Source organism: Tauraco erythrolophus, unplaced genomic scaffold (genome assembly GCF_009769465.1).
Source record: "Tauraco erythrolophus isolate bTauEry1 unplaced genomic scaffold, bTauEry1.pri scaffold_52_arrow_ctg1, whole genome shotgun sequence".
Lineage (NCBI taxonomy): Eukaryota > Metazoa > Chordata > Aves > Musophagiformes > Musophagidae > Tauraco > Tauraco erythrolophus.
In genome coordinates this window covers 70,043-96,848 of record NW_028238620.1, presented here as the reverse complement: position 1 = coordinate 96,848, position 26,806 = coordinate 70,043, and the positions used below count along the sequence as shown (strand labels likewise).

General features: G+C 48.9%; 1 protein-coding gene across 1 annotated transcript in view; it reads left to right on the top strand.

Annotated features, from left to right (window-relative positions):
• The window catches only part of SCRIB (scribble planar cell polarity protein), a 112,341-nt gene extending 92,081 nt beyond the window's left edge, over positions 1–20,260 (top strand). Inside the window, 9 exon segments of the mRNA XM_086630835.1 lie at positions 1,057–1,225; positions 2,786–2,875; positions 3,179–3,367; positions 7,486–7,650; positions 8,299–8,438; positions 8,841–8,878; positions 9,745–9,819; positions 13,135–13,186; positions 18,818–20,260. Of these exon segments, the coding sequence (XP_086486961.1) occupies positions 1,057–1,225; positions 2,786–2,875; positions 3,179–3,367; positions 7,486–7,650; positions 8,299–8,438; positions 8,841–8,878; positions 9,745–9,819; positions 13,135–13,186; positions 18,818–18,978 (1,079 nt within the window). The 3' untranslated portion in view covers positions 18,979–20,260.
• The last annotated feature ends 6,546 nt before the right edge of the window (positions 20,261–26,806 follow it).

The window sequence follows — 26,806 nt, the reverse complement described above, 5'->3', positions numbered from 1 at the left end:
AGATTGTTGTAGAATTTATAAATAGCTAGTTTTCTCTTTCCCACCTTCCCGCCTATATTTCTGTTCCGAGGCTGTTCAGGAACATGAATACATTTCAAGACAAAAGTAAGGTCGTAACAGATAGGAAGGAAGGAAGCAAAAGAAATTGCAACGTGTCATTTTGAGTTCCTTCAATGCGCTGTGGCCAAAAGAATCACAAGTCCAACGTAAGAAGTTGGCTGCCTGCAGAGAGCAGCCTGCTGCCCTGGCCCCTTTGGTCCCTGATCCTCTTGTGGCCTGTGTGTCCGGCTGCCTGATGGTTCCCCTGTCCCACCACCACACGTGCAGGCCTGTCACCAGCTCTCCAGGCTTTGGTCTCTCCAGGAGACGAGTGGGAAGATCAGACTTCACAATGGAGAGGGACTTTTTACAAGGGCATGTAGTGACAGGACACGGGGCAATGGCTTTGAACTGGGAGAGGGGAGATTTCGATGGGATCTGAGGAAGAAATTCTTCCCTCTGAGGGTGCTGAGGCACTGGCACAGGTTGCCCAGAGAAGCTGTGGCTGCCCCGTCCCTGGCAGTGTTCCAGGCCAGGCTGGATGGGGCTTTGAGCAACCTGGTGTAGTGGAAGGTGTCCCTGCCCATGGCAGGAGGGTTGGGAACTGGCTGGTCTTTCAGGTCCCTTTCAACCCAAACTGTTCTGGGATTCTATGTATGCACATTCATAGGGTGCACGTCCACCCTGGGAAAGGGGACAGAAGAGTCTGCACACAACTTCCAGTTTGAGGATGAGTACGCTCAGCATGATGAACGGCTGGGAATCTATTCTGTAGAGCGTTCGGGAATGGAAGTTTGGTGAATAAGGGAGGAGGAACTGAGGGAAGGGTGTAGAGTTTGTTACATCTGAACCATTAGTGGAGTAGAGAAACAAAGTCATCCATGAAGAGGGTACAGACTTAAAATAGCGCAGGCCTGCAGGGACGCTGAGCTCGTAAGGACCTGCCCGGAGGTTGTGTCCTCGTGGGGGTTTAGCAAGTGCGTTGTGGGATAAGATGAGTCTGTCTTATTTTGGCAGCTCGAAAACTGCAGCAGAAACGCAGCCTTTTGCTGGAGGAAGAGGCAGAAGAGGACGAGATGGTGAAGCAGGTGCATGAGAGGAGCACGCAGTCCAGCGTCATCATCGAAGGAGTTGAGTACAAGATTGAGAGACTAAATGGAAGGAGCGTCCAGGCTCCAGCAACGCGGTAAGACACGACTGGGTAGCTCAGTACCACCCACAAGCATCGGAGGTGTCCCAGTATCAGTAGTTTTCAGGGAAGAGGGCTGGGCAGTAGTTCTTCTTCAGCATAGAAAAGGGTGAGTTCTTCTCAAAAGAAAGAGCTGGAAAAATAGCCCCGTCGGCTGTGCACTTGGGTGTGCAGAGATGTTGATTTTTAGAGACAGCTAATTCAAGATAAGCCCTGATGCTGAACTTAGGCTTGCGGTTTATTTGGGCTTTTGATTTCTGGTTCTCCTGGACTTCTTCTCCAAGTTGCCTTGATGTTTTTCTAATTCTTAGGCATAGAACTGGGGAACGAGAAAAGGCTTCCCATGAGTCTTCAGATAAAACTAAGGTTGCAGCTGAAGCTGTCCTTACCTGGCTCTCTTCTGAGACTTGGGTACGGACATTCTTCTCATCACAAACACTTCTACCATCAGTCTTTCAGTGGCTGAAAGTGTTTGTCCTGTCACTCTGAAGCTCAGTTCTCTGCGTTGTTTCTGTCCAGTCTCTGTTGAGGAACTTCTCACATAATGAATGCACCGTGACGTTCCGCCTCCTGTGCCGACAGGGCAGCTCCAAGGAAGGACAGCAGCCAAAGGCAAACCAGCCTCTTGGTTTGACGTGAAGGCCCCCTTGCCCCTGCTGTTTTCATACTGAAACGTGGGAGGTCAGAGAACAGGAACTTTCAGTGCTTATTACTTATGCTCGAACAAAGGCAACGCAGTAGAATAGACTGAATTTGTGTTTCTTGAAATATTTTTTTTGTCGTGCTAGCGCAGAATCAGAAATTTAATTGAAGTAAACTTGAGCAGTAAAAACAAGGGCTCAGAGTCATGATAAACTTTCTGACTGCCAACGGAGCCACAGCAACCGTGCGCGTGTTCCTAACCCGTGGCAAACAGGCTTGTGCGACCTGCGTGCCCTGCGGATCAAACCGCGCCGCGTCTGCGTGCGCACAGCTGGAGGGCAGACGGTAATGGCAGCGCAGCTGATCTGAAGCTCACAGCAGTTTGGTTGTGAGCATGAATCCTCAGCGTGTCAAGCAGTTGTGCATAGAGTGGCCACGCTGGGAATCACTGCTTGACATCACTGGGCGTTCGTCCGTAGCCCACACGTGGTTCACTTACAACCCGGGAAGGTCATCCGTTGGTAACGTTCATGCGTGTCTGACATCAGCAAAGGAAAAAGCTGGGAGCAGCCAGGCTGCCCATCATGTAATGAGAGCTGGAGAGAGCCAGGCTGGAACTGTGCAAGAACTTGTCAGCAAACATGATGCGTTACATTTGAAGGGGGGGGTGTTAGTGGAGGGAGCATGGCTGACCTCCAAGTGAAGGAGATTAGTTCTGATGTTAGTGAGCATCAACGTTTATGAAATCAAAAAGGAGTCCTGCAGCAACGGAGAAGGAGCTGTTGAGCAAAATCATTAAAGGTTGTGTCCTCAGACTGAACTAGTTGTTGTTTTCTGGGGCTTGGATCTGTTCCGAACCTTTCCTGGGCATGCCAGCGTGTGGAGCTGCTCGCTGATGTGCTTCCTTTGCTCTAGGCCCTCGGAGGTCAGTGAGAACAGCAGCTCACAGAGAAACTCCCTGGAAGAGGGAATCAAGCCCGAACAGAGAACCAGCTCCATGTCTGGGTAAGTGGGTCAGCAGTGTCCTTTGCCTAGGAATTGCCAGATGATGGAGCAGATGGATCTTGCTTTTTAGCAGACATAGGGTGTAAAAGGATTTTGTGGAGAAGGGAAAACCGTGATCAGAACCAACTTAACAGAAACTCACCTCTGTTATGTGTCCTTCCATCTCCCAAGATGATGTCCTTGGATGTGGTACTAAACAGTTGATGGAGGGTGTTGGTCATCACCTTTTGTCTTGAAAACAGGCAGATAAGAGTTGTGGTGGATCAGGCCAGCCTGCCTCTCACTGTGTCTCTCTCTGCCCAGGTTGAGTCCATTATATCTTGGAGCAGGGGATCCAGTGGCACCTGTGCGGACAGCCAAAGCTGAACGGCGGCACCAGGAGCGATTGCGCATGCAGAGTCCTGAGCTTCTGAGTGGTCAAGAGAAGGAGCTTTCTCCAGCAGAACGTCGTGCTCTGGAGGCAGAGAAACGAGCCATGTGGAGGGCAGCACGGTGAGACAGAAGAACCTTCACTGTTCTCTTTGCTAGGCTAGTTCAGGAAAAGGGGACCTCCTGCATGTCTTTTGAGTTACATGGTATTAAACCCGGGGAACAGACGAGCCTTCCCAAGACAGAGATTAGGGCAGGTCATGTAGTACCTGTTCAAACACTGCAAAGCATCCGCCACTTGGGTGAGCTCGTCTGCTTCGGACAGCTACGTGGGCGAGATGTCTCTCATCTTTCAGCAGCGCTTGCACAATCATGAAGACAGTGGAGTTTTATAAAAAACATAAACACCTTTATGTGATGGTGAATGCATTCCTTCCCTCTCAGCACGCAGCACATGAAAGATACGATATTCATTGAAGCTCCATATTCAACATGCAAAATGGAAAGGATGTTTCACATATCCAGTGTTGCTAGAGCAGAAAACTGCCGAAGTCAAGCAATTAGCAAGACAAGGGCATTCTTTTCCACACAAGCTGTTTCATCAGCTATGAAACAATGATTGAAAATTGTTTTGGAAGAAAGAGAACTTCCTGCCTCAGAACTTAAGACTTGAAGCTAACGCAGGCATTTACTGTGTCATATAATTCCTTTCAAAAATTAGTTAAACTGCTCCTATAACTAATTATAATTTTCTTTCCGTAATGTTCCTATAGGAGGCATTCAAAGGACAATCTGAAACAGTCTCTTTTGGGGTTTGAATGAGAGCTTTTAGAGGACCAGGGCTGCCAGTGACTCATCCTTGCCAGCCTGCTAGATAAGATGCTGGAGGGGTTACCGTGAGTTGTGATACTACGTGGCAATTCCAGTGTTTACCACTTGGGAATTGCAGTGTTTGTGCTTAGACATGCATGGTAATAGTGCTGTCCCCTTCTGGGGAGACTCTGAGGATGAAGAAGTACGTAGTGGAATCCTCAGTGAGAGCTGGCTAATTATCCAGGGCTTTGAGGGTGCAAAGCTTCCCGTTGTTACTTGATCATATAACAGATCTGTTTGTGGTTTCTTTAGAGCGGGACTGATGTTCCTAGTACCAGGGCTTTTGCCTGTCAAGAAAAACTTTCTTGGTGTGCTCCAGCTCTTTGCCTTGGATGAGTCCTTTGCCTGGTCTGTCTCAGCTGGAGGTTTTTTTTCTGAAGCACTGCCTTAGTTCCACTGCACTGACCTGTAATGTCAGAAAGCTGAACAGGTCACTGGACAGCCTATTTGTGAGATGGAACCCTGGTTTGGAAGTGATGGATTTCTGTCGTCTTGTAGCATGTTTGTTAGACCTTTGAAGCTGGCCCTGCTTTGAGCAGCTTTTGGATCAGATGACCTCCAGAGGTCCCTGCCAGCCTGAATTACTCTGTGAGACTGTACTTCGCAATCTCTCCTTCCCCAGCTCCCCACTAACGGGGATGCGGGCGGACAGGCACAGCCAGTGTGCTCTGGCAGGACTTTTTCCAGCCTGTGCTATTGTTTCATGCTCCAAATACTGCAGGATTCTGTCTGCTGCTCTGATTCACTGAACGTGCTGCTGTAGTTGGCATCTCGTGCCTGTTCTAGTTGATGCTGTTCCCATGGCTCCTGTGGCACAACTTTCCTGGTGGCATCATTTGCAAATGGAAGTTCTGTATTTTCATATTAAGCCAGGAACAGCCCTTTTACGAAAATACAAGTGGAAGAGAATTTGTGAACAATGCCTGCCAAAAAAGATGCATTGCCCTTGTCTATAGGGCCACAAGCTGGGTAGGTGTTGTAGAGCCAAACATGTGCTTCCAGACCATCGCTGGGACTGAGGTGACCAGATCCGAATTCTTGCTCTGGCATATACTTCCTTGCGATGGTGGATAGATCACTGAGTCCCTCTGTGCTGCAGATGCACAGAGAGAGGACTGTAGTGGCACTTCTCTGTCTCCCAGGAAGGCTCTGAGTGTTGAATACATTAAAAACTGTCAATGTGATGCTGTGCAAGCACCGGGGTATCGTCAGGAGTTGACATCTTGCACAGAGTTGCTGCTCAATCTTTGCACCTGAAGAAAAAAGTCTCCGCTGTTTTATTTGGCCCAACAAAACAGAGGTTGTCTGTCAGGCTTTTCCTCCTGCACATCGACATCACTGTGCTTGGAGAGGTGGTAGACTGATCTGTCATCCCTTCCCCATTGGATACGCAGGATTTTCTCTCCCTCACACCTCCTCTTCCCATGCGTATTTCCTCATAGGCTGGGGCAGGCTTTGTGAGGTAACCTCAGCCCTGGTTCCTCCTAAGCCCACGCATGGACATAGCCAAGGAGCGCTGTAATAAAAGCTTTGTTTAAGATGGGCGTATAAAGGAGAAGCATGACGTGTCCTGCTCAAACCTCTGACAGCAAAGCCATTAGGAGGACATTGCTCATGTCACAGTGCACCACGTGCCTCAGGATGCTGTGTTCTTCCAGGAGCTTCTTGCTGTTGCCAGCAGACAAAGAAATCTGAAAATTGCCGGGGGGAGGGCAGGATTTTTTTAGGTGATCACATCATTTGCCCATGTAATGTTACTGTACACCTGACTGCTTTTGGGTTGAAGTTGCTTAGGGCACAGAAAAAGTTTTACGTTACACTGTAGAAGGGTTGGTGGCTGTCGAGTACAGTGGTTTTGTCCACTATGGGCAGCAGAGAGATTGCTGCATCCCAGACTTCAGTCCCGTCTCTTCTAAGCGTGTTTTGTTCGTGGAAAGCGATCTAGTGAAGGCAGAGCCTTTTAGAGGTAAGAATATACAGCAAGCAGAAGGGACTTGCAGCTGTCTGGCTTTTCAGTTATCAGATCCGGTGTGATTGTTTGTAAGCTCAGCAGACCAGGTTCTCACTTTGCTTCTGATACCAAGGTGTAGCTTTTTATTCAGCTCCTGTAGAAGTGCCGGGCTCGTTCCTTGGGTAGGGTGAGGACCTTGCTTATTTTGGCATTGGCAGGAATCAGTCAGTCACCATAGTGTGCTCCTTTTCGTAAGACAGGGATGGACTGTTCCCTGCTACCACAGGTCTCCCAGGATGGTCTGGTCTTCCTAAGGCCCATCTTCTGTAAGTGCTCGAGCAGCACAGTGACATGCTGGCAGCCAGGGCGCAGGTCTGACTTCCAGCGGTCCCCGGGCAGCCCCGCGTGTGCTGTGGGGCAGGACTGCGCTGCCCCGCACGCGGTGCTGCAGCCTCACTAACCTGTGTTTTCTTTAAGTGCATGCCACTGAGTTTGTTACACTCCTTCTAATCTTCTATCTTCTGCTTCTTTCCAGTTCTCTGGTCTGTGTGCTGTCACTCGTGACCCCATCAGTTTGCACCTTCTTGGGCTTTCCTTTTTCTCCCTGTGTCATCAGTGCTCTGCCAGGACGCGTGATGTGCACCCTCCGCCCCCCCCAGCACCGCCCCCCCGTGCTCTGTCGGGACAAACAGACTGGGACCCACGCTACATGGGTGTCCTGAGCACACACGCCACTGGCGTTCGTGCCGTAGGAAGAGTGTGGTTGAGAAAGGACAGGCCCGTACTGAGGGGCAGGTGCCCACAAGGGCTGTATGCATCTTGGCACTTTTCCTACCATGCACAGGCTGTTTTACGGACGCGCTCCCTCTTCGATCGCATGTGTTCCGGGGCCTGTGGCAAACAGACCTTTTGTAATGTGCTTGTCCATTTGGCTTCCCCTTTTCTCGTGGCCAAAGGTGCATGCCAGCAGGTGGTCAGATACACCTATGTAAACGTACACTAAGAGACGATTGGATGTGTGTGCACACTCACCCGTGCTTCACATACACACGCTTCTTTGTAACTACCTGCTGGGCCTTCCCACTGGTCCGCTGGGTGCGTCCAGTCCTCTCCTGCTAGCCCATGAGGAGGGCAGACTCCAGGGGCTGAGGCTCCGAAGGCCAATGCTTCTGGGCACGTCATCGCAGATTGCCCTCTGGAGGCTCCTGCTTCTTCTGCAGCAGTTGGTGTTGGACAGGATCAGATATAGGAGCCTGTTCTACTCAAGGCTACCCCTATATCAGACCCATATTTCTCCTTGCCAGGGTATGTTCCTGTATCTGTCTGTTTCTTTCCCTGCGCTTGTCCACTGCGATGTTCATCACCATCATCTCCTCTTCCTCCTCTTCCTCCTCCTCTTCCTCCTCCTCCTCCTCAGATCCTCAACTCTTGAAGACAGTATTAAACAGTACGAGCAGGATCTGGCCAGGAAGCTGTACCAGTCCCGACAGTGGGCACCTGCTCCCGGGGCCAGGCCAGCTCAGATGCCTAGTCCCAAGCAGAGTCACGCCTCGAGAACCCCTGGGTCAGGAAGCCAATCCAGGTGTGCACAGCCCCCTCCCTGCCAGCTGCATGCTCAGCGGTCCCGTCTGCGTCCCTGACGCGGTGCTGCCAGCCGTGGCCTGCCAGGGGCAGGGAGGACGTTTCAGCGGTTGCTGGTGTTCGATTCCCTGACATTCGCAGACTGCCGGCAGTTGTCTCGACGAGTCGGGGGGATGCTGGGCGAGTGTGGTGGGGAGAAGGGAGCAGACGTTTCCGAGGGCCGAGCCCCCTTTTTCGTAGCTATTTCATAATCTCCTGATGGCTGCAGAGGGTGAAGCAGCAACACGCTGAGAGCACAGAGGAGAGTAAAGCCCTGAGAACTGATCCTGCTCGCTTGAGCCCCTGCAGTTCCTTTCCCAGCTTGGGCTGCTCTCCCATCGGATGCGGCACCTCTGGAAAGGCCTGCAGCTTCTCAGTGCGTTGGTGCTTGGCTCCCGACTCTGTCTCTCCAACACGTGATGGCATGCGTGTTTCGGGGTGACCGCAGCCCGTTGAAGCCTGCCTGCCCCGGGGAGCCGCGGGTGCTTGCCCGCCTTCCGCGCTCAGCCCGGTGACCGCGGGCTGGCTGCTGGGCGCAGAAGGCGGCGTTGTCTCTGACAGAGAAGGCAATGTCTGATGGTTTTTCCTCCCTCCCTCGTTTCTGAGGCAGGATGAAATCGCTCGAACAGGATGCTCTTAAAGCCCAAATGGTTATTGCCAAGTCCAAGGAGGGGAAGAAGCGCAGCACGCTGGAGCAGCTGGCGGAGTCACCTTCACCTGCTCCTACCCCGTCGCCAACGCCACTGGAAGGTACTGCATTGCTGTCTTTGGGGAAAAAAGTGAATGGCTCTCTAGCTTCACGTGTTTGAAGGCAGACCTGTTGAAAGCAGTTTCTTCCTTCAGCCCAGACTGGAAGATCCTTTGGGGCGTATGACACCTTTCAGCATAGGGGATGGGCCTGAGCGCTAGAAAACACGAGAGCACATCTGAGGTGTGGTTCCAGGAAAGCAGAGCAGAAATAAAACCAGCATCATGACTACAAAGGCGGGAAGGAGACATGTGTTGTGAGAAGGCAGTGTCTTTCCTGAACGCAGTCCGTCGTCACGTTTAAGTGCTGCTAAATGGCAGGGGCAGTGTCGGGGCAGCGCTCGGGGAAGCGCCGCGTGTGATACAGCCGTTCACTAAATAGTGCTGTTTTGCCCTGTTTTGCAGATTGCAGTCCCAGAAACGTCACCTCACCGGGAAGGCTGGTATGACGTGCTTCTGCTTGCTTTTGTTATCTCGCCTGTAATCCTGGGATTTCTCTGTTACTCAGCTTGGGTGTGGACTGCATCTGGGCCATGGGATCCCTGCTTAAATACTGAAGCCAGGTCTGGTGGCATGATGTACAGAACTGTGAAGAGCGCAGTGGATGGAGCTCTGCCATGCCCATTGCTAGAGACATCCCCTCTTTTTCACCTCTACAATGTAACATCTGTTTTCGGTTTCCCTGGTTTATTATTTCATCCCTTTTGTGGTTTGTTTGCTCCATCTCCATGTTCAGAAAGCCTTTCACTTCAGAGACTTTGGCCCCTTGTTTGCTAAATAGCATGAAACTGAGAAGTTCAGCTGAAATCGGCATTTTCCTTTTTCTAAGCACTGTATAAAGGCAACAGGACATTGTTGCAGAGAACTGTCAAAATTAGTAAGACTGACAAACAGAAGAGTGGGAGCAGCGGCACAGAGAGGGAACCTGATTTTGCCCAAGGTCACACAATGCAGCCAATTCTGGATCGAAATCCTGACTGCTAGAGCCATCAGGAATCTTGCCACAAATTTTCCCACGAGACCAGGTGTCTTACTTCACTTGACAAGTATACGCAGTTTACTGGAGCACGTAATGTTTTCTCTGCAACTTGGAGCCCCTGTCCTGACACCAGAACAGCTAAAAGGACAATGTCCCAGAGGTGCCTCGTTTTCAGAGGCTGTATCCAGGCACTCTTGGCACTAACTGAGAATGATGCTCTGCTTCTGCTTTTGTCTCTGCATGGATTGCTCAGCTTGCTGCTGTTTTTCCATCCATTTCTCTCCCCTTACTCTCTCTTCTCTGTTTCTTCTCTTTTGCTGTCCTTTCTAGTCCATGTCTGAAAAGAAGTTTGACTACCGGGAGTTTGCTGCTATTCCTTCCTCCAAACCTGTTTACGAAATTCAGGTATAAACTGCATGCTGAACCACCTGTTAGAGCGGTTACGGCTTGGTTTGAGGGATGTGCTGGCACGTGAAGTGATGACCTTCAGAGCAGAGGCTGAATGATTTGAGGAAGTCCTCTTCAAAGGCCTTGTCTGTGTGGGACAGCTATGCCGTATAACTGGGGGTTTATTGGAGACTTCAGTCAAGTGGAATTGTGGAAAAAGTTGGTCCAGATGGTTTTAAAGTGAATGACAAAACCTTTGCAAAAATAAAGCAACTACATCTTCACCTTAATTGATCCTGAAATATTTTTAAGTGAAAGATGAGAACTAAAAGGGAAGAAAAAACTATAGAAATGTTTGCCAAGAAATTGCGGATTGGAGCGAATGTGAACTTAGAACTGGAATGTACCCAGCATCCTCCCCAAGCAGCAGCTGTGGTGACAATTCTCATATGTTGTAACTCTGCTGTAGATTAACTGTGAAGTAATCGTGTAGTAAGAGAACACCAAGTTTTGAGTGCCATGGGGAGGTGGCACTCCCTCCTAAAAGAACCTCATTTCATTTAAGCTGCTTTGTCACAGAATCACGGAGTGGTTGAGGTTGGAAGGGACCTCCTGGAGGTCATCTTGTCCGAGCCCCCTGCTCAGGCAGAGCCAGGTGCCCAGGACCATGAGGTGCCTTTCTGCTATTGTCTGTGTTAGTCATTAACTGATTGCATTTGTGACAGCTGATTTGAGCAGATGTCTGTAATTTATTTTTTTTTTAGTTTTACATAAAGACAATGAAGCAGATACCTGCAGTCACGTTTGAGTTGCGTGTGGGGAGCTAGCAAGTACTGACATGTTTGAGCTTTAACCTGCTGTCATGAGACAGATCCCAGGTCCAAGGTGTCATCCCCAAAGCCAGGCTGACTTTAGCAGAGATGCAGTTTGAGGATTCTCAGGCAGTTGTACGTTATTTGATGCGTATGTTCTTGTCTGACTCCTTTCACGGGTGGTATTGCTCAGCCCTTGGTAGTCACTCATCTTTTTCTCTGAGAGTCCTGTCCCTTTTGGAGTGTGCACCTGCCCCAGGTTCTGTACCAGGTGAGTTAGAGGGCTGACCACTCCAGGCCCAGTGGCAGCTCTGGACTATGCAAGTTTCCCCAGTCTTCTGCTGAGGCCACGGTGCAGCACTGGGTCTTCACACAGCTGAGAAGGTGCCTCCAAAGGAGACTACACCGGCAAATCGGGCAGTTCCTCTGGACCTCTCTCAGCAGTGCAGTAATTCAGCCTGGAGAAGAGAAGGCTCTGGGGAGACCTTCCAGCAACTTCCAGTACCTGAAGAGGGCCTTTGGACAAGGGTGTGTAGTGACAGGACACGGGGCAATGGCTTTAAACTGGAAGAGGGCAGATTTCGATGGGATCTAAGGAAGAAATTCTTCCCTCTGAGGGTGCTGAGGCACTAGACCAGGTTGCCCAGAGAAGCTGTGGCTGCCCCATCCCTGGCAGTGTTCCAGGCCAGGCTGGATGGGGCTTTGGGCACCCTGGTGTAGTGGAGGGTGTCCCTGCCCATGGCAGGGGGCTGGAACTGGATGATCTGTGAGGTCCCTTCCAACCCAACCGTTCTGCCATTCTATGATTAAGAGACTGAATTTCTTCCTGGCCATAGTTGCACAACTATGTCACTCGCTTTGGATCAGTGCAGTGCTATCTGGCTGGGCCGTGTTCCTCAGCAACACATGCCAAAGTCAGCACAGACCCCTAAAAGCTCTGCTCTCTGCTGTTCATGGAGAGCATGACTTCTACCAAACATTCACTTTGTTTCTAAAGCACTAAGTGGACTGAGATAATCTCCCCCTTTCCTGCCGCCTCCAGTTTCACTGCTTGCACAAACTACGTGTTTGTGTGGAGATGAGGGCTTCTTGTACTCACAGCTGCAAAACTTCCCTAATGCTTTCCATATAAGTGTATAGAGCTGCCCTCCTTTATCCTACAACTAAAGAAAAATTAAGCTACTCCTCACTTGTGCTCTTGAGCTGAGCAAGAAGACCCCTAAAAGACAGATTTTGATCACTAGTGGCCAGAACTTTTAGAGGAGTTTAAACTTGCTGTATACTGAGCTCTTCCGAAAGCCTGTCCTTACATTTGCATCGTTCGGAGAAGCGTTGAGCTCAGTGGAAGTGTTGTGTACAAACCTAGAAGGAATAGCAGGAGTGACAAGTGCAGCCACTTTTGAGGGAAATGGAATACCTCAACAGAACACCTTGACCTTTCTGTCCTTCAAGCACTATATACAGCTAGATTAAATTATCTATTTTGGCAAAATATGCATGGCTTGGGATATTTATGTCTGTCCCCAGAGTAGTGCTGATTTTCAAGCCACCTCAAGTTCATGACCATGAGCACGCGCAGGCACTTCCTCTTCCTTCAGGCTCTTCCTTCAGGTTCCCCGAGGCAGAGCCTCCCGTTACAGCGTCCTTCAGGTGAATTTGTTGGTGGTACAGCAGCAGGTTCCAGCTCAAGCTGAGTGCCTCCGGGAGGAACCCTGCGCAAAGGAATCCTGGGCAGTTACACCCTTGCGACCCAGGTTCCCCTCCCCTCTCTCAATGGGTTGGTCCAACACTAGTATTTGGGTCTGAGGTCTTTCTGTTCCTCATTGGATCCTTTTCCTGCCTCCAGGCGGCCATTCGTTTTCATATCTGATGGTTGCAGGTTCTGCTGATGGTTGTAGCTGCCTTATCTTTCTGGTTCGCACCAGTTTGGGGCCTTCCTTTGCTGAGTGAAAGTTGAGCATAAGTTCAGCATATCCCAGTGAAGGCTCCCAGCTTTCAGCCTAAGGCTTCGGCACGTCTGGTGCTAACGCTGAGCCATGGACTCCGTTTGAGCCAGACAGTGGCTACTGTGACCATACTCACCTGAACGTACAACAGAAAGTTGATTTTGTGTAAGAAAACACTGCCTGGGAACAGTGCCGATGCAGAATTAGGATGCAGGGCTCTCAAGGAAGCGTAGCTCATGTCTTCTTCCTCCTCCCATGTTTCTACTGACTTTCCTCTTTGTGCCTTCACGTCACCTCCTGTCACTATCCTTTCCTTCTTACACAAGTAAGGAGAGGAGAGCTGTGATGGGCAGACTCATACCTCATCCTGCAGTTCCGGCCACGGGCTGCTGACTTCAGCCCAGAGGATTAACGTTCTAATCATGTGCCTTCACCCAGGGTCCTGCCCCGGCTGCTGCCTTACCAGCACCTTGAGAGCAGAAGGTCCTTGGTAGTGTGGTGGAAGGCTGGAGGTGGGCAATTACCTGGCACTACTGTTACAAAGGTGGATGCTGATATCTTCTGTTTTCTTCCAGTCACCTGATGCAGCTGATGACCTCAGATACGTAGATGACCGAAACAACTCAGGTAAGCTCGTGGCCGAAGGCAGTGTCTTTATACCACTTGCTTCCCACCATGGTTCTAGAGGGTTCCCCTTTGCCTGCCTGTGCAATCAGCCCTGAGGACTTCAACTTTTTGCTGCTTGAAGCAATGTCCTGTTTTGTCCATTCTAGAATGAGACCTCCAAGCTCACCGTGTCCAGTTTTGGGTAGGATATTTGCATTGTGTTTTAGTGATGGCCAGTTTGCTGACAGTGGTGTGTAACGAGCATGCGGAGTTTTCTGCTGGTTTTGTGTTTTGGAGTAAAGAGTGGTGGTGGAATGTGAGTGGGAAGTTTTGGGCTCTGTCACCTGCAGTAAGTGGGTAACGACCCTTCTGCTTCATGCAGGGTCTGCTTTGTGCCCCTTTTGCTACAGCCAGGCATCTTGTTGCCCGCAGCAGGCAGCTGCAGATAACTCGTCCGGGTTGGAGACTTGAGAGCGCCGGCGTGCTTGAGCACCCAGGGGGCTCCAAGCCTGTGCTAGTAGAGCTGTGTGCACTGTCACCTAAATAAACAGAAGCTAAAGCTGCGACTGCTGGGTGTCTCCAGGCTGTCCTGGCTGTGACAGTGCTGTCCCAGCTGTCACGGACAGGCTCAGACTGTCTCCTGCTTCGTTCCGGGGCTGTAGTGGTAGCGCAGAGCTCAGCATCCTCAGTAGTACTTCTGTTTCCTTCAACAGCCGTGCTGGGGTTTTTCTACCTGTTTTGCAGCTATTTTTGCCCCCCTTAATTTTACACAAGAAACAGTTTCTCTCTCAATTTTATCATGGCAAACCTCTCTGAGTAAAGGCTCCACTCCAGACAGCTAATCCATGTGTGGGCCAATTCCAGAAGGAGGTTCTGCTGCAAAGATACTCAAGAAAAACTTACTTTCCTGAGAACAACATCTGTTCTCCCTCGGAGCAAAGCGCCCCACGCTGGGTCCTTACCTCGAGGTCGTCCGTTCAGTCCATGTATGTAAGTAGGAGGTCACCAGAGGGCCAGGAAATAATCAGCAATTGCATCGGGGCTTCAGACCTCACTGTCATCGGTCCATTGGGTCTTCAAACAGAGTAAAAGCCATAAAGAAAAGAGCATGGTGCTCTACTAAGAGATTTTTAACCCAGTCCTGAAGTAATCCTTAAGTCCCCACTGTGAGGTGAGATGTGATGTGAGTGAGGTACCAGAAACATGCAGGTGCTCCAAAATCAGTTTGGAAGGACAGCAGGTGAAGATGCAGCTAAGCTTTTCTGGTGTGGGACAAAGCTCTCAAGTGCTTTTTAGATTCCTCCCTCCCCCCAAACCTAATTCTCCCAGGCAATGTAGCATTTCAGCCAACATACAGATTTTTATTTTTATATAGATTTTTGGCAAGTTATAACATCTGTATGAGGAATTTTAAAAATCCTCCTTTTCTGCATCAGTTTCAGCCTCCTGCTAGACCTGCTTTTGTCTCTTTTCAGGTATCCTTTTCAGAACAGATGGAGAAAATATTTGGAATAGAGTATTTCTCTGGGAAAATATTTAAGAATTGGAGTGATTTTTACTTGGATTTTTCCTTACCATAAAGGAAACTGAAAGAAAACCAGTTACCAAAGATAAAGCAGTGTTTGCTGCACTAGTTCAAACCAACGCTCTGTGCCTCCATTCTCCTCCTGCTCCCAGCTTCGTTTGCAGCTCCCGGCGTTTCAGGCGCCGGTTTGACACATCCTGTCAGGCCGTTCACTCGTGTGGGTGTTTAAGGCAACTTTAAAGAGATCTAATTGCTACAGTTAGTGACACCTTTTCTCTGTACCCCTCTGCACACACTGGGATTTTAATCAGAATTCTCCATGATCATGGGATTTCAGCTTTTTGGTCATATGGTAAAATCATAAGCAATTCCTAAACTTTATGCTAGAAAAGCGTTATAAGAGAAACTCCAAGGATACCGTACTGCTGGCTGCAGGAAAGCATTAGCATCTCTCTCTTCTGGACGTCTCAAAGCACAAGCAATCTTCTTCCTCTCCATTGCAGATGGGCCTTAAGAAATAGTTCTTTCCATTCGGGTCTGGCTTCAGGGTCATCGTCTTTCAGATGTGTTTAAAAACCTTCATTCCAAGGTTTTCAAGAGGCCATGAAGTCTCTGAACTACATAATGGCATTTTTAGGGTGGAACCGTGCTGTGTGCTTGCTTTATGACATAACTTTTCCGGATCGCTTAGAGCCAGAGTCTTTTGCTTCCCGATTTTATAATCATCAGGTTTCAGAAATAGACCCTTGATAACTTTGTTTTGCACTTACTACTGGACACCTACTTATGGTATGTAAGAAACTACTTTTGTCCTCATGGCCTTTGTCCACTTGGGATGTCTAATGTCTACAGCAACTTACACAGGAAAGAGATCTTTTTATCCTACACTGGACTAATCACTGCTGTGTTATTACTTTTGTCCAGGACGCAGCTTGTATACACAGAGGAATGAAAGACGATCTCTCCGCCTTCTGGTGTTGTTAATTTATCCCCATCCAGCCTTTTTAGCCACATCTTCACGCCAAAGACTTGCCTTCACCTCTTCGTTCTCCAGACTTTCTCACCAAAACTTCATGAAGCCAGACTTTCTGGATTCGTACTAGTTGCAATGCCTGTGCTCTCGTCCAGTATTTTCTGATTCCTGTCATAAGATAGGAAGCATGTAAGGGAGGCTTGTACTGGTTCAGAATGTACCAGTATCCTGTTTGGCTAGAAGTGAGTTTTTAGGGAAAGACTCTAAGAAACAGAGAAGACGAGTTTGCATAGATGCATATTCTCAATTTTCTGTAATCACCTATTAAGTAGGGATGTCTTGAGCCAGGTGTTGTATCGTGTAGATCATCAATGCATTGATCCTCAGTTAAAAAGTCTGGGTTTTTTTATTTAATCTTTCATGATGCTTTGTGGCATTGAGTTCCATAGTTAGGCATTTTGTTTGTTTTCATTCTGTTTCTTGATAATTTCCTTGGGCCTTCTGGGATGCAGTGGATAACTGTCGTATTCACTGTTTCTGTACCATTCACGTAGGCCAGTATCATATCATAGATTTCATAGATTTCATAGATTTCTAGGTTGGAAAAGACCTTAGAGATCATCGAGTCCAACCATCCCTAATCCCCATTAAACCATATCCTCAAGTAGCTCATCCACCCTATTCTTAAACACATCCAGGGATGGAGACTCAACCACCTCCCTGGGCAGCCTATTCCAGTGGCTGACAACCCTTTCAGAGAAGAAATACTTCCTAACATCCAACCTGAATCTCCCCTGACTAAGCTTATGCCCATTTCCTCTTGTTCTATCACCCATCACTAATGTAAAGAGCCCTTCCCCTAACTCCCCACCATCTTTTCTCAAGTATTTATAGGCCGTAATCAGGTCTCCCCTCAGCCTCCTCTTCTCCAGGCTAAACAGCCCCAACTCCCTCAGCCGCTCCTCATAAGTTTTATTTTCCAGCCCCTTGACCAGTTTAGTTGCCCTTCTTGTCAAGGGGCTGGATATCAGTTATCTTCCAGGCTGAAGAATCCTAGTTCTTCTTTGTGGGAATTGTTCCCACACTCCTCTGGACCTTTTTCATCTATGCCATTTTTAAGGTAGAGAAGGAGAACAGGACTGCATGTAGTATTGCAACTGTAAGTAAAGGATGAGTCTATGCAGTGGCAGGTGCTCTGTATGTTCTGGTTTTTCTGGTATCTAATCCTGAAGAGTGAAATGATAATGCGAAGAATGTGCCAGTGTTTTCAGAAAGCTCCTCCTAATGACTACAGATTCATAATCTCATTTTAAGGATGTTGCATTTGTATGCAATCAGGATCAAATTACTTTTATTGAGCTTAAGCATCATCCAGTAGTGTAAAAATAAACTTACTAAGTCAGCACGAGGTTTTGGCCACTCTGATATTGTGTCTGATGCCAGCCACTGGGAATGCCAAGAAAAGAGCATAAAAGAAGAAAAGCATAAAATGATTCCTTCCAGAATTTCTACTCCAGGCTCCAACAACCTGTGTTTTAGCACCTTCTAAGCCAGAGGCCTTTAATTTTAGAGTTATTTCTTTCTTGACACTATTCACATTTGCAGTAAATTTCACCTTCCACATCACTCAGTCAGCTCTAAAATCCTAATACCCTTTTTTGTGGTTGAGTTTTATTTGACTACTCTGATACACAGCTTGGTGTCATCAGCAGCTTCTCTCAGTACAGTCTTCATTACTTCTGCTCCTCCGCATGAGTTACCAAATGCTGACCCTAATCCAGATAGCTGGTCTGTGTCGTGAGAGCAGGTCGTACCTTCCTGCGCTTTTTCTGTGTTTTAACTACTTACCTACTAAAGGATGCGCCTTCTTATCCCGTGGCAGCTTGTTTTCCGTAAGAGCTTGGACTGAGGAACAATCAAAAGTCTTTTTAAAGGTTCGGTATGTTGTGTCGATCACTTAACGTGCATGTTTGGTGGCTCCTTTGGCAAATTCCAGTCTAAGAGTGTCTAAAAGGAATGACTTTCCTCTAAGCCACATTGATTTCCTCCCCATTGGATTTTAATCTGCATGTGCCCGTGCCTTTCTTTTACGCCTGTTTGCCTTGTCTGGAAGTCAGTCATCTGCTTCCCAATCCCAACATCCTTTCAAGATGTCACATTTGTCACCCACGTTCATTTGGTTCCGAGATTTCAAACAGGTTAATGCTGCAGGTGATAGTTCAGGAGGATTCTGAGTGGTAACTACTCACGCTTGGGTACCGCAACAAGGGAGATGCTGCGTCTCGAAGCCTGGCTCTAGAGCAGAGGGTGGGCCACTGGGTACAGCTCAGCAGACTGTGCACCTTTGGTCTGAAATACCTTCATAGATTCCTGTATTTGAGGTTCTCTGCTACGTTCAAAGACTTTAGAGAGGCTTCCCAGGAGCCAGTTTGCACTGGAAGGGAAAGATCTGTGGGTTTGCGGAACTTTTCCCTTTTTACACAAGTATCTGGCAGTAGTTGCTGAAGCTGAGTTACTGCAGAGGGCAGATGTTCCAGGAGTATGTCCGAGCACATCGGGTAAGCTCAGGAGGGTAAGGAGCCACTGGGCCAGCAGTGTACTTGAGGTGCAGAACACATCCTGAAAGGCCTTGAGACCAAGCTGAGAGCCTGCTCTGCCAGACTGTCTTTCCTGGTGGGTTCCTTTGGCGGCAGACCCAGGTCACAGTCTGGATCGGCAGAAAGGACTTAGTCGTGGAAGAAACATTAAGCCAGGCCGAAACGCTGACCTGTCCCGTTGGCAGTGGCGTACGGTACTGGCAGCCACACTGCCCTGCAGGTGGAACTGGTGAGATGCTGGGAGCATGAGCACACACCTGAATCCTTTCAGTGTACTTGATTTTTCCCAAGGCTCGACACTTCCGATAATTTTCAGGGAATTGTGAGTGTTAGGGGCAGATGTCTTCTCACGCACGTGGCCTCCTTCCCAGAATCCGCAGCAGTCAGCACCGGAGCCACAGGCCACCTGAAGGCCCAGGGCACGAGACAGCTCTGTGTCCCGGGCACGGCAGCGCTGCCTCACGTCCCGCGCCGGGGATGCCCTCGCGCCTGCGCTAACCGCGTCAGCTCTACCTTAACCTGCCACTTGGGAACCCTAACTCTTCTTGTCTACACAGTTCCTCAGGAGCAGGATGGGCAGCCAGAGGAAGAGGAAATGTTAGTAACGCGTGACTCATCAACACCTACTCCATCAGCACTTGAAGAAATGGCCCTGTACAGCAGCAAACGCAAACTCCGACACAGCCGGCGCAGTTTGGAGGCTGCTGTCCCGACGTAGAAGATCTGATGCACCTGGGCGATGGAATAGCCCAGCACAGGACTCTTAAGCTTCCTGTGCTCCAGGGACAGCACTGGACTGCCCACACTGCTGCCTCCTGGGCTCTGGATGGGAACCGAGCACCCCGGGGAGCATTGTGGTCAACTAACTTCCTTTAAGGCTGTGAACCGCCCTCTTTTCTCACCCGATCGTGCACTGGGGCATGTCCTGAACCAAGGGGGGCAACACTAGACTTACTGATGGCGAACGGAGAGGAGGTGTGGGTAGGACAGTGGGCAGCTGCAGCTTGTTAGCCTGTAAATATTGTGTGTGGGGCAAGGGTAGGACAGGGAGAACAGATGAGTGTGAGAGTGTGTTGGGCTCCAGCTGTTATTTCCTCAACTTGGATTTTTTTTTAGTGGTTAATATGGGAGCTTCTACTTTGGTATGGATTAGAAGGAAGGTCCAGCCTGCCTTTGCTCCTGTTTAATTTCCAGTCTTTTGCCAAAAAGCATCTCCTTCCACCTCCCACACCGTGTCACCTCAGTTTCTTTTGGGAGTATGTGGAAATGGGTCGCTTGGAGGCAAAAAAAAAAAAAAAAAGAAAAAAAAAGGAATTTCAGTGAAGTGCCTCCCTCTAACACTGACACTATGTGCTCAAGCAAAGGTGACTGAATCAGCAGGAGCCTGTGCCAGCTCTGTGCCACCTGCCTCTGTGAGCGCAGCAATCTATCCATGTAGGAAACTGCTTCTGCCAGTGCTGTGTGCTATCCTGGGAGACAGGACCCTACCCAGACGTGCACCTAACCGTGCGTGTCTCGTGCACACAGTGTGCACCGCTCTACAAGCACACCCACCGAGCGTCAGAGGAGGACAGGTATCTGTCTTCTGGCAGCACCGTGGCTAAATTGGTGAACTGGGGCAGAAATGGGAAAGGAGCCGAACAGCCGTAGCGAGAGTGTAGCAGCGTGCGTGTGCGACAGCGACGGGGAGCAGAGTAGCTGGGGATTAGGATGCAGTGGCAGAGCTAGGACGTGTAAACAGCAGACAGGATAGTGGGGTAGGGTGCAGGAAACAGGGGAGGGTAGGAAGTGGCGTTGCTGGGGTCCGGTTAGCAGTAATGGGGTCTTACAGGTAGGAGGATGCTAGTGGGTGAGCCCACTGCGTTGCCACTAGCTGTGAAATGAAACGTGATGTTACGGGGTGCCCGGTGTGGGCTCTGCAGGAGCGCCCGCCAGGCAGGGAGCACAGTGAAGTCGGATGGGTCTGGCCTATGCCTTGCAATAACTACACAGTTCTACTCGCTGCCCAGGCCCCTTTCCATGTAGAATAGGGAAAATGCAAGAGGGAAAAAATGAAAAAAGAACAGGGGTGTGATTCCTGCTTTCCGTGAGTGGAACGAGGGCTGTGAACAGATTCTGCATCAAGTGAGCTCTGCAGGGGGGGAGGAGACTGGTGCTGCTGATAGTCTGAAATCAGTCTCTGCTGCTTTACTGCCCACTACTGAAATAAAACATCCCTTCTTTTTTTTTTTTAATGCCTCTAATATGGAGACAGGCATCTGAGCTTGACAGTGATCTGATCTGTCCACCCTGATACATTGGTGCTCTCTGCTGAACCCCTCCAGCAGTAAGGCCAGAGTTGGACCTCAAGCCTCTTAGTGACTCGAAGTGGCTTGGGAGCGACGGGCACCTCTGCGTGTATATTTGCTGAGTGAAAGAACTGGATGCAGTTTCTTTTAGTTGAGAATCTCTCTTCATGCCAAAATCCAGTGGATCATGTTAACTGACTTCTTATAGTTTTATTTTACTTGAGGGGGAACTCTGATAATCTCAAACCGCAGCTGTGACTGCTTCCATCATCAGCAATTTGAGCTTTTCCTTTTTAAATCTAATTTTAGTGTTTGCTTTTTAACAACGGCAATTTTGGAAACAATCTGGATTGGTTTTGGTGACTAACTTGTGATTCTTTTTTCCTTTCCCTTTGCGGTACCTGGTGCCAGGCTCTGGGTTCTCTCCCATTCTCTCCTGAGAGACTCTGAGGGAAAATTAGCGCATCAAGACTGTAACTAGTGACATTTGTACAACCAAAGAAATCTATTTTGTGGTTCAAGGATAATAAAGTTTACTTTACGTTTTAGAGCCTTTAGTTAATGTGGTTTGCCCTGTGTGAAGTCTGCAATTTCTATGTCAATGCTTCGGTTCTGACTATTAGTCACCGTGTAATTAGCAAACATACTAATGATTTTCCTGCTTTTCTCTGCAGAAATTAATGGTCACCTAAATCAATGCCAACTGCAGGAATATCAAGATGAGCACATGCTGCTCATGTAAATTTGGTAGAAAACTGGTATCTGTGCTGAAAGAGGAAGAAGAGAACCTACACCACTGTTAGCTCCATCGTTCCGCAGTTTGAAAGGGACTCCTGCTGTTGGAAGTAGCAGTTCGCTCCTGGGGGGAGGGAGGGCAGCAAAGGTTTCTGCTCCACAGAAGCTGTAGATGTGGGGAAAGGAAACGGGGACAAACAGGCGAGATGATACATGGAGCGTACAGTGGTTTGGTTGTCATGTTCAGCAGTGACACCTGTTGGAACACCAGCATCCCGTCCATGGCATACAGGAGAGGGAGGTAAATTCAGGAATGGCAAGTTCTGATCTAACTGCAGAGACTCTTACGCCATCCATGCGGGGGCCTGATTAGGCACGAAACGTACCGACGTGCCCGGCCTGTCCGTGCAGGCTGCCCCGTGCCACGCTGCTGTCTGTGGCACTGAGCACCGGTCCCCTCTGCCACCACTGAGCTCTGGGGCACCTGCTGCTCCGGCCCCGCGTGTCCCGGCTGCGGGCGAGTTCATGGAGCACCAACCCAAAGGCTCCATCCGACCCGCTGCCAGGGCAGTGTGCGGCAGCGCGTGTGTGCGCGAAGAAGCCCCTGGGCACGAGGTGTCCGTTCCGGTAGTGGCCTGGGAGCGAGGCACAGCCCAAGCCCTGCTCATCAGCTGATGTAGGTATTACAACACCTTAAGCCTCTTGGCTTTTTTAAGTTGGTTCTGCTTAAAAAAAAAAATGCTATTTTGTTTACATGATTAAAGTTTTCAAAAATACAGCTTAACTGGCAAAAAACGAACACCTTTCACCTAGCCCAAACAAGTTTTCCTCAGTCTGGATCAATGGGTGGCCACCAAGGTGTGCCGGCACAGAGGAAGAGAAGCAGCCTCGGTAGGAAGAGGGTGGAATTCCTTTTTCTAGAAACAGCGTCATGCTGGACCTTGGCCTCGTTCTCCGTCCTTTGCAACTGTTCGCTTGCAGGTACAGGTGGAAAAGGACCTCACCATCCCCCACGGTACCACAGGAACAATTTTGTCGTAGTTCAGCTTGGAGGGTTAAAGAGTCTAAAGCGTAGCCTTACACAGACTCAAACAATGTATTTCACAGGTCCTCTCCTATAAAATGGAATTCAAAAAGAACCTCATTTCAGTATCTTTTTTCTTCCCCCTTAGACTGTAGCTTTCCTGGGCCAGGTGTCCTGCTCCGTGCGTACACATTGCCTAACGCACCCAGCCGCGATTCAGACATACGCAATGGACAATTAGACAAAAGTAAACACCTTCTCGTAAACGTCGTTAGCATCCTTGTTAGAACTGAAGCAGCTCATTAGCATCTTTTTTTCAGACAAAAGCACGTAGTAACACACACCTCTCACTGAAATGGCAGCCTGGAAGCCTCCCATAACATACCTGTCCATCGCATACGCAGCGGGCGGAGGGGCGAAATCCACACTCATTTGTTTGATTTCCCCAGAGGGTCCATGTTAAAGGCCCCGTTTCTAGCTAGGGTATGAACAGGAGGCCAGAGATGATTGCTGTGTTGGAAGGTGCCCTGGAATTCTTAACAGCAAGTATATTCAGAAGAGTTTCAGAACTAGAAAATCGCTCCAGCAGCTTTGCTTCTTATATGACGAAGCTGCTGATGAGAAGCAAGAGAGTAGGGCCTAATTCCAAATGCTCTGCTAGATGAAGGTCCAGAAAAGGTGTCCATGCAAGAGTATCTGATTTATGATAGCAACTCAAAGTATCCACAGAGCTAGCACACAATCATCTCTGCTATTGGAGTAAAGACTGCGAAAGACAACCAAAAAAATATTTTTCAGAACTTTATAGCTTCCCTTAGTTTTTAGACATGCCAGAAGGATGCTCTTAGTTTTCATTAACTTAGGAAATTTATTTAGGGTGGACGTTTTACTATAAATAGGGAAAAAAAGCAGTTCAATTTTATAGGGACAATGCAAAGATCTTCAAGGTTGCACAAATACAGACCAGAGTACAACTGGTTAAGTAGAAGGTTTGCAAGAGAGAATCTTGCAGCTGAAGGCATTATGCAGCAACAGTGAATCAGAGACCTGCTACTGCGGGTATGGAGGGGAAGTCAATGTCATTGGGACATCATTCTAGGTGCAAACTCGCAAGGCGTGAATTAAAACGTGCTGTACATAACACTGATTTTTGTGCATTCTAATTTTCTGGAGGTTACCACATAGCTGACTACCGTATCTTCTGAAAAGCAAACGGAAAAGAGCAAATTACATTGAAATATGGAAGACAGCAATGGGAAGGAACTTCAGGAAGCTAAACAAAAGCTGCAGTGACACCGCGCAGGCGCCGTGTTCGCTGCCAGCAATTTGAAGTTGCTCCCGGGGGCTGGGGACGGAGCGGAGCTGAGGGGGCAGAGGCGGCGGGGGTGGCACGTCCGTGCGCGGTGCCCCACTGCCCATAGCGTCGGCGTGTCAGGGCAGAAGTGTCTCAGCAAGGTGCAAGTTACGGCGCTACGAAGGATGGAGGCACATCTGTAACTAAGGTACAGTGTTCCTTAGGTGCACTGGAGAGGCTGGAGAGTTTGCAGAAAAAAGGGAGCTGGAGTGAGTAAGGTGACGGGACACGGAGCAAAGTGCTCCTGCGCACGGAGACTCCGGAAGAGCTCTGCAGACCCCTTCGCTCCACAGCTGGACACTGAAGTTAGACAATTTCAGACAATAAAAAGGTGCAGTTCTTCAGAAACTATTTGCCTGTGGTTTTGCTGAATTCTTTATTTAATTACTTTAAACCAACATTCTTCCAAAATACACATCCACTGCTAAGTGCTGTTCTTTCATCTTTTCAGGGAGGACAGAAAAAACACTCAGAGCATCTTCTGACTTTAAAGTCTGTGCGTCTTCTCTACATGCTACACTATGGGTTTGTATAAAGTCAAGGTTAGAAATTAAAATGTGACTTTTATAGCTGAAGATAGAGACTCTGCCAAACGGAGCGATGAGCTCTGGGCACAGGAGATCTGTTCTGCCTTTTTCATGTGGGGAGACTTTAACTGGCCAGGCCCAGCAGATGTGTTTTCTCTGAATTGGATCATACTGGATGTTGAGCCACACTGAACTTGAATACCACCCTGTCTGCACTGGGGATTTACCAGTCTAGTCACAGGTTAAGGCCAAGTTATCTGATCACAGGAACCTTCATTCACTAGGTCACCTCCTGCATTTTTCCCTGGAAGGAAAGGACAGCTGTAGTAGCAGAACTCTCTGGTAAGAAAAAAAAAAAACAAAACCATACAACAAACCCCCCTCCCTGTGCTGGTACCCAAAAAATGCTGCTGTACAAAAAGATACTCACAGTAGTGATTCTTCCTCTTTTACTCCCCATCTAGCCCATTAATTTAAGGTAATTTTTATTTAAGAATCCCAAAAAATGTCTAAGGATAATAGCGAAACTACACAAGGCTACCTTGTAGCATAGTAATTACATAGTAATATTGGATTTCTCCACAGTCACACTTGGGGAAAAAAAGAGTTCTTTACAATAAAAAAATATTATGAAGAACTGGGAGGGGAATGAAACAGGCAAGTTTCTGAAGAGACTTCTTCAGCACCTGTCAGGAAAGCAAGGTTGAGAAGTCAAAGCCTGGAGACCTGTGAATTCTTCAGTGATACATAAAGCATGTGTTCACTGCATAAAACATAAGGTCAGTGCTCAGGGCCAGTCAGTACCTGTGACTTCTTGATATTGGGTTGGAATAAAACCAGGAAGATCTTGTTAAACAACTTCAGCCTAGATAGACAGAAGGAAGCAAGCAAAGCTGCACTTACCCCAGACAATGTAATCGATACAAATGAAGTGTCTGGAACAGACCACAACCAGAAGCAGCAGCAATTACTGGTCGCAGATGTTAAGTCAAAAGGCGCATTCACCGTCTCCTCTCCCATTGCAACAGAGTCCAGGGGATCTGAAATGCTGAAGTGAGCGACTCGGAAGAAGATGAGTTCCTGTTCTCCAGGTCACCTTGGCTTCTTTCTGCTTATGGTCTCTTTGGGGTAGGTAACATGTCTCTTGTGTACTGGCAGGGATTGCAGAGCGCCAGCTGCTCCTGAAGGGGTGGTGAGCCTGGGGACAAGCACAATAATGTGGTCTGGCCAGCCAGGGCTCGGTCCTGCAGTGCCCGGGCAGCGGGAGCAGGGCAGCCCAGGGGTGATGGCAGACTGGTCCGCTGAGAGTTCAGACCACCAGACAAGCTGGTGGTGACAAGGCAGGTCTGAGCTCAAACTGGGAGGTCAGCCCACTGGTCAGGGTCAGGTCCAACGACAGTGACCAGGGTCAGACACAGCTGCCACCTGGGCAGGTCCACAACGACAAGGTGGGTCTGGGATGGAGCTGGGTGCTCAGCCAGGGCTTGAGGCCAGAGCCAGGCATGGGCACAGCTGTCGTGGGGCTGGACACCAGTACTCCTGTGCTGTAGCTCAAGCAGGACAGAAGGCACAGGTTCGAGGTGACATGTAGATCTTGGACCCATGGACCACAGGTGTGGGTAAAGGCCACAGGAGAGGCTGGTGAGGGCCATTAAGGCCTATCTGTGCACTCAGGGCTAGACTGGATGGTCCTGTTTAGTCTTCTCTCTTCTTGTGTTTCCCCTCTGGATATTGTGTGAAAAATCTCCTTCCCATTGTCACTGCTCTCTATTCATAAAATGATGTGATTTGCAAGGTTCAGGTTCTAACTCTGATACGGGTATGGTTACATAGTTTTTGAGAAATGAAAAAGATTTGAAGGAAGGCAACCAAGCACAATGCAATACGTAGCACGGGATCACGCACCATCTGGTGAATGCACTTTGTCAGGGAAAAACTCAAATCCTCTCTGCAGGTCACCATTAGTCAGTGTTGCAGAAAACAAAGACAGATCTCAGCTAGTCCAAAACAAGAAAGCAGTAAGGCCTATTCTATCCTCCCCTCTAAAACACGGACAATCTCCAAACTTTCCTTCTTTCCAGTTTCTCTTACAGGAAAACTGTTAATCCCCCACAGCTACAGACACCCTGCTAGCCAGCATACTGCTGCAGAAGGCCCGTGGCAAGTGCCGTTCCTAAAGCACGCGCAGGAACCTCTGAGCAAGGGCACGGATCGTGCCTTCAAACACCAACAAAGACAATCCAGTTACAGAGAAACGGAGAAGTGAAATGATGGGATAAGATAATGACAACCGTGCTATGAATCAAACCAGTGCCTTTCCGGTTCCTACTGCCTTTCTAACTTGCTGACAGCAGTGTTCAGCCAGGAGAGGCAGTGGCCAAAATAAAGAGAGAGTTGCCAGGTCCCTGCAGCCCGAGGGGCATGTGAAGGGACTGAGGACACGCTGAAAGAGAAGCTCCTGTCAGGCCAGACTCTCGTGATGCAACCCAGCCTGAGTAAATGGCTGATGAGAATGGTTCTGGACGTGGCTTCCTGACCACACATCTCACCTTCAGCAGCCAGAGGCAGTAGTCCTTCCAAGCACTGGCTGTAATTTTCTTCCAGTCCGTTGTGATTTC